Below are 18,081 nucleotides of genomic sequence, written 5' to 3'. Positions count from 1 at the left end.
CACGTCAGGGGCATTTGTTGACTGTTTTGAAAAAAGGGGGTGGGTGCTGTGGGACAATGATCTTGTATCCTGTAAAGATCTGTTACTTGTATTTTAATAAAACGCTGATTGGCCAGTAGCCAGGCAGGAAGTATAGGTGGGGCAACCAGAACGGGAGAATTCTGGGAAGAGGAAAGGGTCAGTCTGAAGTTGACACAGAGAAAGCCAGACACAAAGGAAGCAGGATGAGACTGGCTCGCTGATAAAAGTTCCAAGTCACGTGACTAATATAAACAAGAATACTGGGCTAATTTAAGATTTAAAAATTAATAAGAAGTCTGAGCTAATAGGTCAAGCAGTTTATGATTAATTTAGACCTCTGTGTGTTTCTTTGGGACTGAATGACTGTGGGACTAGGTGGGACAGAAACCTCTGCCAACATATATTATTTATACACACATATTTAAAGATAAATTATGCCAAAAGCTTATAGTTTAAGTCAAAGTCGACTTTATAAGATGTTAGCTTAATTTTATTCATCTTATATATGCATTTGTTTTGGCCCACACTAGAAATCAGTGAAAACAACATAGTTATTAATCTGCTTCAACCATCAGTTCAAGAATAGAGGTCTTAAAATAGTGTTTCAAAAGGGGCTAGAGTAATTAAGTTCTAGGTAACAGGAGTATTTATTCCACTAAGGGCGTTTAATTAAATTTCTGATTTAAAGACACTTAATACAGTTTCTGTCTTTGTGGTTATACTATCAACTAGAAAACATTCAGGTTATTTATTTTACTATAAATATTTGATATCACTTAAAAATTAAATATAGTTATAATTACAGAAAACACAGGGTTATAAAGTCAAATTGATACAACCTTGTATGTTGAGTATCATATTTCTCTCTCATTCATAGGTGATTTAAATATGCTTTCTTCTACTGTACTGCTTTATATAAGCATGTATGTATTATTCAACACATTTCAATAAATACATTGTTCTTTAAATAAATGCAGACATACTACATACTTTATTTTCTTTTTTTTTTTTTTTTTTTTTTTTGGTTTTTCGAGACAGGGTTTCTCTGTGGCTTTGGAGCCTGTTCTGGAACTAGCTCTGTAGACCAGGCTGGTCTCGAACTCACAGAGATCCGCCTGCCTCTGCCTCCCGAGTGCTGGGATTAAAGGCGTGCGCCACCACCGCCCGGCTACTTTATTTTCTTAAATAAGATATCAACATATCCAGGACATTAGTCCATAGTAGCACAAAGGCATATTTGTTTAAAAACATATTTATGGGCCAGCAAAATTGTTCAGTGGGTATTAAGTGCCTGCTCCTAAGTTTGATGATTTTGAATTTGTTTTCAGGACTAACACAGTAAAAGGAGAGAGCCAACTCCTGAAAATTATCCTTCAACACACAAAATAAATAAGTACAATGCAATAAAAATAACAGAGTATTTAAATGCGGTATAGCACCGGAGTGTGTGACTGTGCTATGTATGTAAAATGCAGTGTTTTGCAGAGCACCTGTTTTAAAGGATTGGGATTTTTACTATTTTCAATTTATCATAAATGTTTTTACAAAATATAATAAATATTATTTACTAGAACACAAAGATATAAAACACAGGCCAATTACGCTTGTTATATCTGAACATAAATTTATGTTTCAATGGAGAGATGGCTCAGAGGATCAGAAAAAATACTACTGTTCTTGAGGACCTAAGTTTGGTTCTTGGCACCCTCATCACTGGGTGGCCTGTAACTCCAGCGGCATCAGATGTCTCCAGGCTCCACAAGCACCAGTATTCAGATTTGTGTGTATGTACGTGTGTGAGTGCGTGTGCGTGTGTGTGTGTGTGTGTGTGTGCGTGTGCACAAATAATAAACCTTAAAAATTCAGAGTTAGTATTACAATTGAAGCTGAACCAATATAACAAGACAGGATGGACTTAGTGGCAGCAATCTGTAAAATGACAAACTGATGTCATACTTCCTGAACCATATTTCATTTGGGGGAGTCTGGTGGCTGAGAACAGAGCGAGCAACCAGTAGTGCCTGTGTATTGGCCATAACCCTAAGACTGTATCTGTAGTTTTAAGCTCAGTGGTAGAAAGAACCCTTGCCTATCATGCACTCCTGGTTCAGACCCCAGGATTACAAAACAACAAAACGAAAATGTGCACACACACACACACGCACACACTCATAATTATCTTTTTAAGAAATCCTGATTTCAAATCGCATAGGTCAGGGAAAGTACCTTCTACGTGGTTTCTGTTCAAAGGGACTCTTCAAGTAGACATCTAGTCCAAGTTAAAAACAACTCGACTTTCCAGTGTTACTAAAATATCTACCTAAAACTTTGGCCAATGTGTGCTAAAGCATGCTGCTGCTTGTGATAAGGGCATGTAAGAGTCTCTATCATTGGTGGTTCTTTACCACACACCTGTCGAAACAAAGCTATCAGGTCATTTGTTCATCCCTTATCAGTTATGAACAAACTAGTCTAAAAAGAAGACCAACTTGCTTGGCAGGTTTATATGGAATCAGAGATGACCAGATTCTAATATAAAAAAACCATCAAATTGTAGATTTTATTAGTCCCTTTTAAACTTTTTCTTGTGTATTAAGTCAAGATTTCACATTGTCTTGCAAAGCCAATCTTTTTCTAAACTCCTACATTCTCCTTTAGTGTTTGTTTTTGCCATGGGATTAACATTTTTGAATTGTATTATATTTAACCCATTTCCCCCTTTTGGCTATCAATTCAACCTTAAACTTAGAGGTATTTTATTACATTTTTATTCGTCTGCTTTTTGGTGTTAGAGATTGAGTTGAGGGCCTTAAGAATGCTAAGCGTAGGCTCTACCACTGAGCTGTACACTGAGGCCTTATCTCAATCAGTGAGAATCCTTCTAAGCATTTAGAATGAAGGGCTTTATGGGAAGCAAGCTTGCCAAGGGGGAGGAATATCACCACGTTTAGCATAACTCTTATCTATCCATCTTTTTTTTTTTTTTAAAAAAAGTCCTATTCACTTAATTTGTCTTTGCTTCCTAAATAAGATTGAAGGTTATGGCAATTAAAATCTACTTTTTGTCCTTTACTGTGCCCATGTGAGAAGTGACTAGATATTTATTTGAGATTAATTTGTCCATATATACCTTCATGTATAATTATACAGATTACTTTGTAAGTCACATTTTACACCTATAAAGCAGATATTAAATTCAGTTACTTCTAAGAATGAAAATCATCTGCCACTGGTATTATATTTTAATCAGATATAAAGTTTTAGCATAATTTCATTGTTATTTTGGGATGTGTTCTCTGGATACCAGTTTCAAAGAAAGCTGGGGCTGTAGTTCAGTGACAAAGTGTTTGCCTTATATGGGTGAGGCTGTAGGTCCACTCACCAGTACTATAAAATAAACAAGAAAACAAATTTGTCAAGTTTGTTGTCAACCTGTCCGAGTATTAAGTTTCTGTTTGCAAGGCACAGATGATAACATCTGCCTCACAGACACACTGTGAAAACTGCATGAGAGCATGCACGTGTGGGAGGCACCTAGCGCACTGTGAAAACTGCCTGAGAGCATGCACGTGTGGGAGGCACCTAGCGCCAGGGCGGCCACAGCCTCTGGACAGCACTTCTTCCCCACGACTACATGGAGGCTCAGTACAGCCAAGCAGATGTTCACATTAACCTCGTTACTAAGACTTACTTGTTTGGGGTGTAACTCAATGGTCAGCATGTACTTAACATGTACAGGCTGCTGGGTGTGGACCTCACCTGTGTCTCGATCTTCTCTCCTTTCTCCTTCTTCTGTCTCTCTCTCCCTCCTCCTCTCCTTCAGTCACAAAATTTGCTTAGTGAAATCATCACTGCCCATATTTTGCTCATCAAAGGAAGCAGCCATTTGTTTTCCAGAAGCCTCCTCAAACTAATAACTTCTAATGCCTGTGTGTATATCACAAGCCACATACTAGGTCATAAATGTGGGCAATGCTTTCTACTGCCATAATAATTTGTCAGCATTACACATTCATGTTTTGTATATCAATTTGTCAGTTACTTATAAATATATGTACCTTATCCCAAACAGTCTACTATATTCCTAACACTATGAGATGCACGATATTGACCATAATTTTATTAGCTTTACATTTCTCGTGCAGGACTATATTCTATAAACACTCAATAAGTAATCTGCTGAATAATGTAAAAATTATATAAAATATTCACATAAAACAATAATACTATTGCCCATATGATTTGTATAATGAGGCAGAGCTAAAATAAAGTTAAATATTGATTAAGTAATATAAGCATTTATTTTTTTAAACTGAGCCTATGCAAGTTTTAACTGAAAAGTAAGGAAACAATCACTTATTAAAAGTATTTATTTCATTCTGTAAACTTTGACTGCATTCCAATAAGGCAAAGAACATAACTTGCTTTTACCTGTTTTTCAACAAGGCTGTTAGACTCTCAGAATTGAGTTGCTGCATCAAGGCCTCTCTCAGAGTTGGCAGCATGGACAGCACTGTAACACAAACAGAAAAGAGAGACACTCACAGATGACGTGAACACACTCATTGAGATATTCGTATGTTTTAAGCTATATGATAATAGTGGCAACTAACAGGAGATGGGAGGAACGATCCAGGTTAAAGAATTTCAATTAATTATGTAAAACTAATAAAGCAAGCATTTTCTTGCATTACCACAACAACACTTTATCATAACCACAGCAAGAACATGCAGAAGACAGAAAGGGAAATTTTTTCCTAACTGTTAACAGTGGGGATGTCTGGATGATGGTCTATGGATAGCTCCGTTCCTTCTTTTCGATACTTCAAAATTCTCAATGTTAAGTTTACTTCTGGCATGATGAAAGTGATCAAAGCCAAGGTTTTTATATTCATATCCTTTGTTTCAGATATGTTAGCTTACAAAGAAAAAACAAGGCTCTAATCCCACATTAGAATGGCGCTTGTGGGAACTACTTTAAAGACTATGGGATATAACAACCTACTTTGAAGAGTCTCTTTGATTATTATTTATTATTTTATATATATCTACTTATATATTTATGTATATTTTATATATTTAAATATATACTATTACATATTGATTATTAAATTTGATAATTTTTTGATAATTTTTCTCCTCTAGCCGCCTGTAAGAAAAATGAATAAGTCTCTGTATCTTCAGTCATCTGTTTTCAACAAAATTTTTTGAAAAATTAATTTATCTCATATGTATTTGCATGTGCCTGATTGTATGTCTGTGTATCATGTGTATGCAAGAGCCAGAAGAGGTCAGTTCTTTATCCAAATCACATAACTCATTACTATAGTCCAATTATTGCAGTCAAATAATAAGTATTTCTAGAAGTCATAGTGTACTGTTTGTTCATTACAAGTTTATGATGCATTAGAATTCCCAATCTTTATTCAATATTCTGGATCATTGTGTATCTGTAAAATTGATTCATCATACAGAAAAAATTGTCTATCACAGTCCAAATAAAACAAGAATATTTTGTAGTCTGAAACTTTTATTAGTGATGTCAGCTATGAACAAAAGCAAGCATTATTTCACGTGTAAATTTAAACTCACAAAAACAATAGAGCAAAAGGACAAAGCACAGAAGTATCCCATTATCTTATAAAACTTAAGGCAAAGACCTCTCATGTATGCAAACTAAGGTCCTTAGTGCCTCTGGATATCACCAAAGATTTCTATGATAAAAATGTAATCACATTATTTGTAGCCTCCTTGTAGATAAATACCAGAAGTTAGTTTGTCATGTTTTTCAGGGAATGTTTATTTTACCTCCTAGTGATCCTGATATGCTATTTTAATTGCCTGTAGTCTGCTGAGGGTTGTAACGGCCATGGGCATGTGCCAGCTACACCGTCTAAGAGCGGCAGAATTAACCTACAGATTCATTAGTAGGTTTGCATTGCTCCTAGGCAATGAGTACTCGGGTGGGGACTCCTACTAGGGAACTGGGGCTTGTTGGCTCCTGTTAACTAGCTGAGCTTCCTTAAAGCTGTGGCGAGTAGTCTCACACTTTTAATTTTTTAGATTTGGTCTCACTATAGCTGTCCTGGAACATGGCTAAAAAGACCACGCTGTCCTTGAACCCATAAAGAACTGTTTGCCTCTGTTCCCTGGGATTTTAATATTGGGATTAAAAGTGGCATCACCATGCCTAGCTTAGGGCTCTTCTTACCTACAACTCCTCCCTTCCACAAGTGTCAGAGATCTCCCTTAACCACCCTGCTGCCTCTCTATTATTTTTCATAGGCATTTCCACAAGAAATTGCTCACACATCTCATGTGGTTCTGGGAGGCCCAATCTGACTCAGGATCCTGTCAAGCTGAGATATATTTTGAGATCCCGGGAGTGACCTTCTATCATTTTATGAAAAATTGCATAATAATCTCAGACTATTAATATTCTCTAAAAATTCACGGAAATGTCCTTAGCAGTACCAGCTAGTTCCATGAGATGTGAGGTCATAATTTGCTGAGGACCCATGTGCCAAGCACTTTAAGTCCATTAGCTTGTGATTTCCTCATTTTTCTTTTTAAAGCAGGGATGTGCTATATGGCACTGACTGGTCTAGAACTTGCTAGCTGAGGCTGTCCTCAAACTTGAAACAATCCTCCTGCCTCAGGATCCCAAGTGCTAGGATGTGAATTCAATTCAGAGCTTCATGCATGTATGGGGGCACTTTCACCAACTGCAATACATACCCGGTCCCTTACAAACCATTTCTGAAGTAAGTTTGAGATTGGGGTTTTATATAGAAAGAGCTGATGCCTACTTAGCTCACAGAACACAGATAATACAAATCTGAAATTAGGCCAGCTCAGCCCCTCCCTAGAGCCTCTGTCATCCTGGGCTGTGCATGAGAGAGCTGTCATTACAGACAAGACTTCTGACTAGGGTTTCACAGAATGGAAGCATATGGTTAGATAGGATTACTTCAAATAGAAAACTCACACATGGCTGTGAACTATCTCTTCTTTTTGATCTTAGCTTCTCTATCTATGAAATGAGGAAAGTGAGCTAGCAATAAAGTCCCTATAAATCTAGAGAAAAGTCCTACATGTAAGCTGAACAAGAAGCACTTAGCTTGCCTGGTAAATTCTTTCTAAATTAGTTATTCTTGAAGGAAATGTTAGAGAAAAAAAAATGAGCTTTAAATAGGGAAAAGAACAGGGGCTTGACATACAACTGAGAACCTAGTTTTCAACTGGTCGTTTTCTAACTGGTGTGATGCTCTTGCTCTCTCCAAATACGAGCAGGCTGCTTTTATTGTGCCATTTTCCCAGGAGGTTTCTAGCTCTGGTAGTTACATTATTACCATTAATTAAGTGATTGAGCAGACGCCATTATGTAATACCCACATCCTGTAGTGTCCTGCTGCAAATGTAACAGACTTATGACTCCTTGCTGTGGCCTTCGAGGCCATGCGGGTCTGGCCTATCTCTGGAGCTCTGTTTCCTCGCACCCATCCATTCCTCATGCATTCCAGTGCTTGTGTGCTGTTTCTCCAATGTCACAAGCATGTTCTCATCTCGGGCATCTGCTCTCTCTATTATACTGTGAGTCTTCTCTACACACAACATCTGGTCAGAGGCATGAGCCCCTGACAACACTTTCCAGACAGGTGCCCACTCCTCAAAGTTTACTTCCCTTACTGGATCCACCACTACCCAAGGTTATTTATTTGCTGTGCTTATCTTCTTTTCACCAGAACATACACCTTAGAGGTCAGGGAATTTTACTTTACTGCCTACTTCCTCAGAGGTAGGCACCACAAACATCTGCCAAATGAATAAATGAGTATTTGTGCTGGTTTTAAAAATTCACATTGAAATTTTATGTCTCTGTTAATAGAATTAAAAGGATTTGGCATCTTTTCTTTGTCTTTCCCATAACTTGAGATCTGAAAGTATGTGCACTATTACAAACCAACAAGCACTTCTCCACATAAATATATCTATATCTCTGCTTACCTGTCATGTTGCAAGTCCTCTGGTTACTTTCAAAATGATACTGTCGCCGAGCTTGGGCAATGTATTCTGCAGCTTCTCTTTCTTGTATTTCTCTAATTTTTTTCTGTCCATATTTTCCCAGGATATATACTCCTAAAATCATTAAAAACATACTAGTATATTAATTAGAGTACTAAAAATCCCAACTAATTTTTTAGGCATTTTTGATTAAACTATAAGGTTTATATTAGGGTCAATATTACAGTTCCTAAAAAACTTTTATTAAACAATTGAAAAAGGAAAGGAGACTGCATATTTTACCTTCTTATTTATTTTACATGTATAAAATGTATTTTATTATGTCCATCCACAAGAGAAGTGACTGGCAGACAAGAAGCAGAAAGGCACTGAATCTATGAAGTCCGGCAGCATCTTTAATAGTTAACTGGAGGTATTCTAAACGTCCAGCAACAGAGAGTTATTTAAATAAATTATGATCTGTCCACATAATGGTATCTTATGTAGCTATTAAAAACCACATTGCTAAATAGTTAATGACTGAGGAAATATCTACCTTACATTATTAGGTGATAAAAGAACATCCAGGAAGTTTGTATTATAATGGAAAAGAAACAGATAAGTTCATGGATTTAACTTCTAAAGTAAAGTAAACTGTAATAATTGTGGTTTCTCACTTTTGTTTGCTTTCCTCTATTTTCCATATTTTCTTCAATGAACAAATAATTTTAAAAGTCTCAATAATAAGAGATTTAAAGGAATGAGAGAAAGGTATATAGTTGGGAAGTCATGTATTTATCCACCCATTTATTAGAAAAAACTGAGAAAAAGAGACTATAACTGATATCATCTAAAAATTACTCAATATAAGAGAGCAGGAGGACAGCATCATAACACAACAATGTAAACTACGGCAGTATCTTGCAGTCTTCAGCACATGTAAGCATAGGTGATACAATATAAATGGGTACATGTTTATCTATATGTACGATGAGCGGCCATTGACTTTCTTAACTGGGAATATGATGAACATCTACTGTTAAAATTTGATCAACTCCACATATGTATACCATCCATTGAGATCACAGCCACCACTACCCCCATTACCTGCTCTTACTTCCCACCCTCTCCTGGATATCTACATATTTTCCCCAGCAATCCCCCATACCAGATGGTCTGGTTTAACTGACCATCTCCGGTTAGCATCAGATATTTTGCTAAGTAGTTCAATGAACAGCAGAACTGGATTTTCATGGAATACATAAGTAGGTGTTCTAGACTCACAATTAGCTGAAATAATTTAGAACCATTTCTGTGAACATGAATTTGCAGGCCTTTCTCCCCCGGGATGGCTTAACCTGGAACCCAGAAATGTCTTCCAAGTCAAATGAGTCACAGCAACAATAGTGTCGCCTTTGTTTTAAGTACATGATTTTGCCATAGTGCCAAAGCAGAGCAGAACTCAGCAAGCTTATAGAGCAGGCTGTGCTACTGTTTCATCTTTGTTTGCTAATAGATGCCTGTGCCAGAACTTGATTTCATTATAATCTGGCATCAAGGGTAAAGGGGACTAACCATTTCTCATTTATCTCTACTGTTTGTAGCTCACAGTATCTAATAAAGGGAGTATGTATGACTTAGGTAGCTAGATTTGTTTCTCACAATCAGGAACTGCAAAACAAACACATCCTAAATTATTTTCACTAAGATAGATGTTGTGATGCTCTAAGATGCTATATATCCTTAGATGGTTCCATAAAATCGTGTGCTAAACAGAAACAGTGTACGATTATTGCTAGTGTGTGTATAAATACAGGCATGGTAATTAAGCTTGAAGAGAAATTCATAAAAGCTGCTCAATGGTTGTGTCTTCTGTAACATCACAGCAGGACAGACACAGTATCATTAGAATAAGAGAGACATGGTGGCTCACACCCATAATTCCAGCTGAAGCAAGGGTATCACCATTTTGAGGGCAGCCTGGGATGTTCTGTGAGAACCTATTCCCCTCTCCCCACTAAAATCCCAAGAGAATGAAGAAACTGACTTATATTTAGCAAAGTGACCCTCCAACAGGCAATTCTAGTGCAACTAGTTCTGAATGAATTGCCTGTAGCTTATCTCCATAACACATTACTGAAAGTTACATACGCAATGATTATTATCTCTCAAGTTATATTGTAAACTGATTGCTGATGTGACATTCTTTGCATAGATCATAATTTTTCTGGGACAGTGGTAAATTTGATTGTCCTGTGTATTTTCTTGGGGAGATGGCCTATCTCTTTCATCATATTCTTAATAAATCTTATTTAAAAAAATAAAACCTTAGGAATTCTGTATTTACTTGGGAAGTGCAGTATACTCCTGCTAAAGCTAAAAAGAGAAATGATTTGCTAAAGGTTGAATTTATCCACTCCCTCTTTGCACCAGATTAGTATATTGACAGCTGAAGCACCTTAGAATGTGAGGTCAATACAAACTGAAATCAATGGGCCCCAAAACAACATGACCAAGTGTCCTGTAAAGAAAGTGAAATTTAGAGAGATATGCACAGAGAGAAGGCAATGGAAGGCTCCGAAAGGATCTCTGTGGCTTTATGGCAATCAGACTTCTGTTGTAGAAGACCGTGGAAACAAGATGGCCACATGACAGAAGGAACACCCTCTGCTGACACCCTGATAGTGGACTATTAACTTTCAAAACTGTAAGATAAATTTCGGTTTCTTAAGGGACTCATCTGGGAGGTCTTCACTGTGGAATCCCTAGAAAAGTCACACGTGAAATTAAGCTTAATAGACCCATTGTTTTCTTTTAGCCAGCATTGATATTCATTCCTATTCAAGGTCTAGCTCACTAAGATCCCATATACAAAATCCACAAATTGACTTTTTCAGATGTTTCTCTAGAAAATATTGATGAAAGAAAACATATCATGAGTTAAGCTATAATACTCAGGCCTATATATACTTCACTGGCAGCCTGACTCTTGAACTAGACAACGACAGCAAGTGAGGGGATTTGGAGCAGGTGACTTTTTCTCTCTGGGCATACATCTGTGTAAAATCAAGTAGTTTCAGATTTCCTCTGTAACTATAACCTTCTTTATTAGCAATGAAAATATCTATTAAATGCCCAAAAAAAATAAGTGAAAATGTTTTGACATTTCCTTTCATGGCTAGCAAAGCATGGCTAGTCTTTGTATAAATCATCTGTTTTAAAACCACCTCTTAGTCTTGTCTTTCAGGATAAAAATGACTACAGCACAATTATTTTCTATAACAATCTGAAAATAATTAACCAGTATCACTTCTAACTTGGCAGATCCCCAAGTTGCGATGTTTGGGTTCTATTTCCCTTTTTTTCTCCAGTGCTGACTAACAAATTTGTCCATAGTAGGCAGTGCTGTACCACCTGGTGGCATCTCAATGCCTCTAGTACGAGGCGTTCTTGAACTGTACTACATCTGAAGAACTAGAATCTGAAGGGCAGGGTTCTATATTTTTCCGAATTCCTTCAATGGTTTCATCCATAGTAAAATCTGAGAAGTAACCACACACACAATCCTCCTACAGTATACACAGTGGCATAGTTGGGAAGGCTTTTCACACTTCATACTACTTTTGCTTATTTCTATCCCTATTTTCCAGACTAGATCATGAGTTCAGAAATGCTGCATTATTCCTTGTACAGTCAGAGCCCAGTATAGTTAGAGTAGGCCTTATTCTTATTCAAATGTTGAGTAAATAAATGACAAAAAAATAAGAAAAAGAAAACCAAAATCCAAAGAGGTTAAAAATTACAAGGCTTAAGATACAGCTCAGTGTTCTGTGCTTCTTTTTTTTTTTAATCAGTAAGACAATAAATATGTATTTAGCTCCATTGGTCTCTAACACTTTCTCTTGTAGAATGTTTTTCAAAGTATGGTCTGAACATCCCTGGAGTCGGTTTAGGCATCTCTAAGGTCCACAATACTATTGTCATACTAAAATGCTGTCACTGGCATTCTACACTCTTCCTGATGGGGAGAATTTAGAAGCTAATTAATGGGTGGTTTCACATATGACTGACTACAGAAGGTACACAAATTTATTTTGCAGCTAAGCCAAACTAAATAAGGAGTTTTGCAATTGTAAAACAACACCATTCTTATCCGTGAAGATGTCTTATGCTAATATTTAACATGTTTATTATTGTTATCACAAATCGGCTAATAATTACTTTAAAACCATCTTATATTTGATGTTAATAGATACAGAACTTAGGTATCTTGGAGAGGGGCTTAGTTTCTAAGAGTACAAAGGAGACTTCTCATCAAACAGTTTGAGAACCACTGTTCTTGGCCTGTCTCAAATGATCAAACTGCATAGACAGACATGAAGCAATTATCATCCAAAATACAGGAAAATAGAAATTCTAACTTTTGAAGCCACGCTACTCAAAGTTCTGCTTGCCTGTATTTTTCCATCACTCAATATCTGAACACCTTTGAGCATGTATAACACCTTAGTCAGCTTTCAAGTCTGTCCAACTGTGCCACTCCTCTTGTGAAATCCTTTCTCACTGTATACAATTCCATATTGCTACATATCAATATGTTCTGTATTTAACTCTCTCATGGTCTTTTAATATCACAGTCTTTCACTTATTTCTCAGTTCTTAAAAGATCAAAGAACCCACAAAGGCAGAGTGGTAAAGTACAGAATAATAATGTGCATTGGGTTCTAACACACCTGGGGCTGAAGTCTTACTTCCTTGTAGTAACTCAAACCCTTGGCAAGATTCTTAATTCTATGTGCTCTCGTTTCTACATTTTAAAAATGGCATAATTAATTATCCTGCTCTAGTTTCCATTGGCTGGAAAGAGCTTAGCATAGTGTTCAACATACAGTGGGGTCTCTAATAAATGTTAATGATTAAAAATCTGTAACTTGTATACTATTTCCAGCAGTACACTCAATTAATAAACATTTCTTAAACTGAAATAAAGATAGGCATTTCCTCATGACACTGAAAAAATATGATCTCTTTACAAATCAAAACTAGATATGCTGAAGTTTTAATATTTTCTATTTTGCTAGAAAGTTGTAGTGTTTCTATTATGCCTCTAAGTATTTTCTCCTTCCTTTCTTTTTTTATTCTTTCCAAGACAGGGTTTCACTATGAAACTCTGGCTGTTCTAGAACTCAATTATGTAGACCAGGCCTCCAACTCAGGAGATCTGCCTGCCTCTGCTTCCAAGTGCGAGGATAAAAGGCGTGTGCCACCACACCCAGCTTTTTTCCTTCCTCTCAATCTGCAATTATAAAGCTCTCCATAGAGCTCCAAAAGAAAATATATTACCATATTCATATACTTTTTAACTTCTATGAATTTTTCCGATCTGCCATTAAGGGGTAGGCTCTCCCTTCCAAAATTGTGAGAGACATTTTTTTCCCCCTCCGGCAAAGGAAAAATCTCTATTTATTTATTTATTTTTGAAAATCTCTATTTATATGTCTTCTATGAGACATACATCTTTATCTTTCACATATATATTTTGTAATATTGGTGTAATTTAAATATTGCTTAGATAGTAGAGGCTGAAGGAGTATTTCTCAAAGGTGATTATCAGTCATTATCCAATGAGAAGCAGAGACAAGCAGAACATGACTATTGCCATATCAGTGACCTAGTATTTTAGGATATGTGGATAGTGATGACATTTCCTAAAACTCAAGTTTTAAAAAATTCTTTTAAAGTTCCCAAGTTTCCTTTCTGTGTAACTCAAAAGATTTTCTACTCCCTTATTAAAATCCCAGAATTATGAACTGTGTGTTTTACGAAGACAAGGGATTTAAAGTGGTGTCTGTGTGTACTGCCTGAGATCTAATGCAGTCAGCTGAAGAAAGTACTCTATCACAAAGCTACAAGCCCATCATCTAGATTTTGTTTATTCTATGTGTTTCTAACTCTCTTCTCAGTCAGTGAACTCAACTATATCAGCAAAATAGGCAATGACCAACAATGACAGTTTTGACAGCACTAAAGAATAACCCAATCCAAAGCGTTTTGTTGATGCATAATTTGTATTTTGAAACTGGAGAATCAAAAATACCCCCCCTCATTTATTTAGGGTATCTTACAGCAGCATGTTACACCTGTTTTCAAGTTAGCTTTAAACACTACCCCAAATGCAGGCTTAAGCTAACTGCCCCAGAATATTTCGAAACTCCTGCAAAAGGTTAAAAGCCAGAGTACTGGTGCCAAAAAGAATGAAGAAATCTAACAGGAAAGCAACAGAAGATAATAGGAAGGTAAATGTTATCTGTATAAGAATAGAGCTTCGAAAAGAAACTTCATTGGGGTAGGTTTCCAAAGTCCCGTTGGGGGGCGGGGGGAGAGAAGGGGGACAGGATGAGGGGCAAAGGGCACAGAGAGAGGAGAGAAAAGAACCCCAGAGGTTCTTCTTTGACGGTTGAGCCAAACCCTCTACGAGGATCGGTGGGCCCTGCCTGTTTGGAAAGCCACCTCTGTCCCTTCTTTCTGCCAAAGTCCCCTTCCAAAGTACACTGTCACTCACCTCCAAGAACTGTGCCCAGGAAGATGCATTTCTTTTTGTGACGTTTCAGAAAATTCCACATTGATCTCAGCATCTTCAGACCCTGGGTGTGTGGGTTACCTAGGGGAGAGGGGCTGCCTCACCAGGAAACCGTGTCTTCGTCTACCTGGGCCAGACCTCCGGCTGGAGCGCGGCGGCGGTGCTCGGTGCTCTCCTGAAAGCACAAACGCTTCTTGGCGCAGAGGTTCTCGCCGGAGCGGAGGAAGGGGGCGTGGACTAGAGCGGAGCTGCAGCGCTTTCGGTCCTCCCGGAGCCGCCGCTTACTAAGGTCCGGGACGCCTGGGTCCGTCCACAAATAGCTCCCGGGTGCCTCGCCCTTTTCTGTCTTCCCGGAAGCAAGAGCCCGCGCCCGCCGCGTTCCGCTGCTGTCAGGTCTCCTCCGGCTCCACGGCCCGGGTCTCTGACTGACGGCGCCATGGAGGAGAAGGTGGACTCCTCCACTGCTCCAGACGGCTCGTGCGTGGTGTCGGCACAGGAGACCGAAAAGTGGATGGAGGAGGCGATGCGGATGGTGAGGAAGCCAGCAGGTGGATGATGAGGGTGCAAACTTTCTCCCAGCCATACCCTGACCCGGGTAGTTGAGCAAATGTGGCTGGCGCGCTTTCTCATCACCTTTGCCTATCGGCTCTCAAAATATCTAGATCAACCGCTTGTTTTATTCTCGGGAAATTTTCTTTAGCTTTGTCTCATAATAATTGGGGTTGAGGGAAAATACAGAGAACGGTTGGTGTGCCGTATATATTACATGTAGCCCTAGCTGCTATTTTACCTACCTGCCTACCTTCCTCTCCATGGATGGACACAGACTTTCAGATCCACACAGCCACATTATTTTGTGGTTTGCTCCCGACACCCTTGAACATTTAAAATGGAAGGAAGCTGAAGCTGTTTCTGGTAGAGAGTCATTTGAAAACGTATACCTGTACAATCCTCACCTATCACTTGCTTACTTTTTACAATACTTTTCTTTGCTCTTGTATTTCCTTTCTTCGATCCCTTTAAGGATTGCTGATTACGGAGGGTTCTGGTCGTATTTACATCTTTTTCCAAGCTTTACCGATATTGATGTGGGCCAGGGATAGGTGTGTGTGTGTGTGTGTGTGTGTGTGTGTGTGTGTAGTCTTTCTAGTGCTAGGTTTTCATTCTGTGAACATTAAGAAATGTACGTAACAGGGATCTAGGTGGTGTAGCCATCTACATACCGATTTGCTCTCACCTTTATAAAGGCCTTAAAACTGAGCTCAGCCATTGATGTTGGAATGTTCTTTTTCCTTATTCTTTTACAAAATTAAAATATTCCAACTTTTCCTTCTAATGTTTATAAAAGTTCACATTCATAATAAAGTCTAGAACATTTAACAAATTATGCAAAAATTTCTTAAAGTCCTGACCTCAGAGATAGCATTGATGACATTTTGTGAGCATCCTTCATGTGTTTCTGTCCTTGTGAAGACAAAAGCACACATTTTTTTTCATATATGAAATAATGTATTCTCTCTTTTGTTATTGTTAACACTTTTTTGTTATCTTTCTCAGTACCTGGGATAGGAAGAAGAGAGCTTTTGTTCTTCAGTTTTGAAGTTGAGAATTTGTTAGTTTATGGAAGATCAAGTGGCCATTTCAGTGGCCGAGTTTTGGCCTCTCGCAGAGAAGTTCAGCTTCTTAAGTTCAAAGCTGTCTACACTATTAGACCTGTTTTGCTTGAACTCTTTTGCACTTGTGACGGGAGGAAGGGAGTGGCCGGAAGAGGTGGGAGGGGCACTGGAAAGTCTGAGATAGGATGGAGTGACATGGATGTCCAGCTTTCGTACAAGTTTTGAACTTGTCAGTAGAGGAAACGTATGCGTGCTTTCATGGAAATGTATTGGAAGACAGTGCTTCTAAACCGGCTCGCACAGACTTTGTATTCTCAGCTCCCTTTCTCTGGACTGCCATTACACCCACTCTCAGCATGGCCTAAAGGGCCATTCCTTATCAGCAATGTTGTTTGTCTCTTTTAGGTCATTCCTATCATTTCTAGGGAGATAAACTGACTGGAAGGAAAAAGAGAGGACCCAGAGGAACTAGATACCATGACGCCCAGTCCTCTCTTGACCTGGTGGCAGAGAAAGGCTGCCAGACAGCAGTGCTGTGGGCCATGTCAGGCACACAGTGACCAGGGCTATTGGCTCTCCCTATCTCTTTCCTCCCACCTAGGTACTTCCTCTACTTGGTTGGGGAGTTTAAGAAATAATTTAATGTGTGTGTGTGTGTGTGTGTTTGTGTGTGTGTGTTGTATATGTGCGTGTGCATGTGTGTGCACACGTATGTGCACAAGTTACACATGTATAAAGATTAGAGGACAACTTTTGAGAGGGCAGAGTTTTCTCCTTCCTTTGTGGGATCCAGAGATTGAACTCAGGTCATCAGGCATTCACAGCAAGCCCTTTTACCTGCTGAACCATGTTCCTGGCCCTGTCTTTGGTTCTGTTCTGTGTGTTTGAAGCTCCTCCTGCCATCGCAGCTCCAGTTCTTCATGTTCTGTTTATCCTCTTACAGTTTTTAGTCTCAAACTCTCCATGTTTCTCCCTCTGACTCTGCCCACTCCGTTTGGCTCTTGACCAACTCTAAGCCCCAAACTGGATGAAGTGTCTGATCAGTGAAGTCGCTGGTGATGCAGAGAACCCAGCATCTGATGCTAACAGTTGCTCCAATAATCTGTGAAGTGTGTAAGGAGGAAAGTCAAACTTCCTAGACTTTCATTACAAATCTCTCAGATGGCCAAGACACTTCCCGGTGCCTCAGTTTCCTCATTTGCACAATGGAGATCCGTGTCCCTATCACTTTAGGATTATAAACGAAAAGGGATTGATAGTTATGAAGTGTTTAAATAGTCCCAGATCAAACCACACTTACAAAACAAAAGAATAACTTAATTTTCAACCTCTCGGGATAAGGTGTAGACATGGTGTTGCCTCTTAAGAGAGCTACTGGGAAATGTCCACTTGGAAGCTGAGAATCTGAACTACAGGAAATCGTTTTTCAAGACAATGCTTTTCTTTTTCTGCCATTCCATCTAAATTACTTCTGTCACTGGTCTGGCCCAGTTGATACCCCTTCCTTTTTGGTCTGTATTTTTCTATTTTTCTTCTGTAACAGTCAATAGTACGACCTTCCCTCAATAGGCTTGCTAGACTCTTATTTAGTTATAGTTACTATCTTTTCCTTTTGGAATAATTTTACACCACAGGAAACTGCAAAAAAGTAAAAATGTACATAGAGAGGATCCACTCACGCGATTTTCTTCAGTGTTATAGCTTTTCTAACCGCGGTACACGATCAGAGCCAGGGATATCTCATTGGTATACTCCGAAGAGCTTCTTAAAGTATCATAAGCTTACTGTGTATGTTGTGTGTGTTTCTGTGCAATGTGGATCATAGATTTTATTCATATTGGTTTTTAAAAGAAACGTCCA

The 18,081-nt window shown here is 38.4% G+C and overlaps 2 protein-coding genes across 4 annotated transcripts in view; one reads left to right on the top strand and one right to left on the bottom strand.

Moving 5' to 3' along the window:
• Positions 1–14,923, bottom strand: part of Pex3 (peroxisomal biogenesis factor 3) — a 30,993-nt gene extending 16,070 nt beyond the window's left edge. The window contains exons 1-3 of the mRNA XM_041680364.1: positions 14,588–14,923; positions 8,029–8,160; positions 4,453–4,534 (exon numbers count right to left, since the gene is read on the bottom strand). Of these exons, the coding sequence (XP_041536298.1) occupies positions 4,453–4,534; positions 8,029–8,160; positions 14,588–14,660 (287 nt within the window). The 5' untranslated portion in view covers positions 14,661–14,923. The remainder of the gene's footprint in view (positions 1–4,452; positions 4,535–8,028; positions 8,161–14,587) is intronic.
• Positions 14,924–14,974: 51 nt separating this feature from the next.
• The window catches only part of Adat2 (adenosine deaminase tRNA specific 2), a 29,693-nt gene continuing 26,586 nt past the window's right edge, over positions 14,975–18,081 (top strand). For all 3 annotated transcript variants that reach the window (XM_041679944.1, XM_041679942.1, XM_041679943.1), the window contains exon 1: positions 14,975–15,137. In XM_041679944.1, coding sequence (XP_041535878.1) covers positions 15,042–15,137 — 96 coding nt within the window. In that variant the 5' untranslated portion in view covers positions 14,975–15,041. The remainder of the gene's footprint in view (positions 15,138–18,081) is intronic.

The sequence above is a fragment of the Microtus oregoni genome, unplaced genomic scaffold, assembly GCF_018167655.1.
Source record: "Microtus oregoni isolate MIOR12 unplaced genomic scaffold, Mior012 000033F_ref0000390, whole genome shotgun sequence".
Lineage (NCBI taxonomy): Eukaryota > Metazoa > Chordata > Mammalia > Rodentia > Cricetidae > Microtus > Microtus oregoni.
This window is presented reverse-complemented; position numbering and strand designations above follow the sequence as displayed.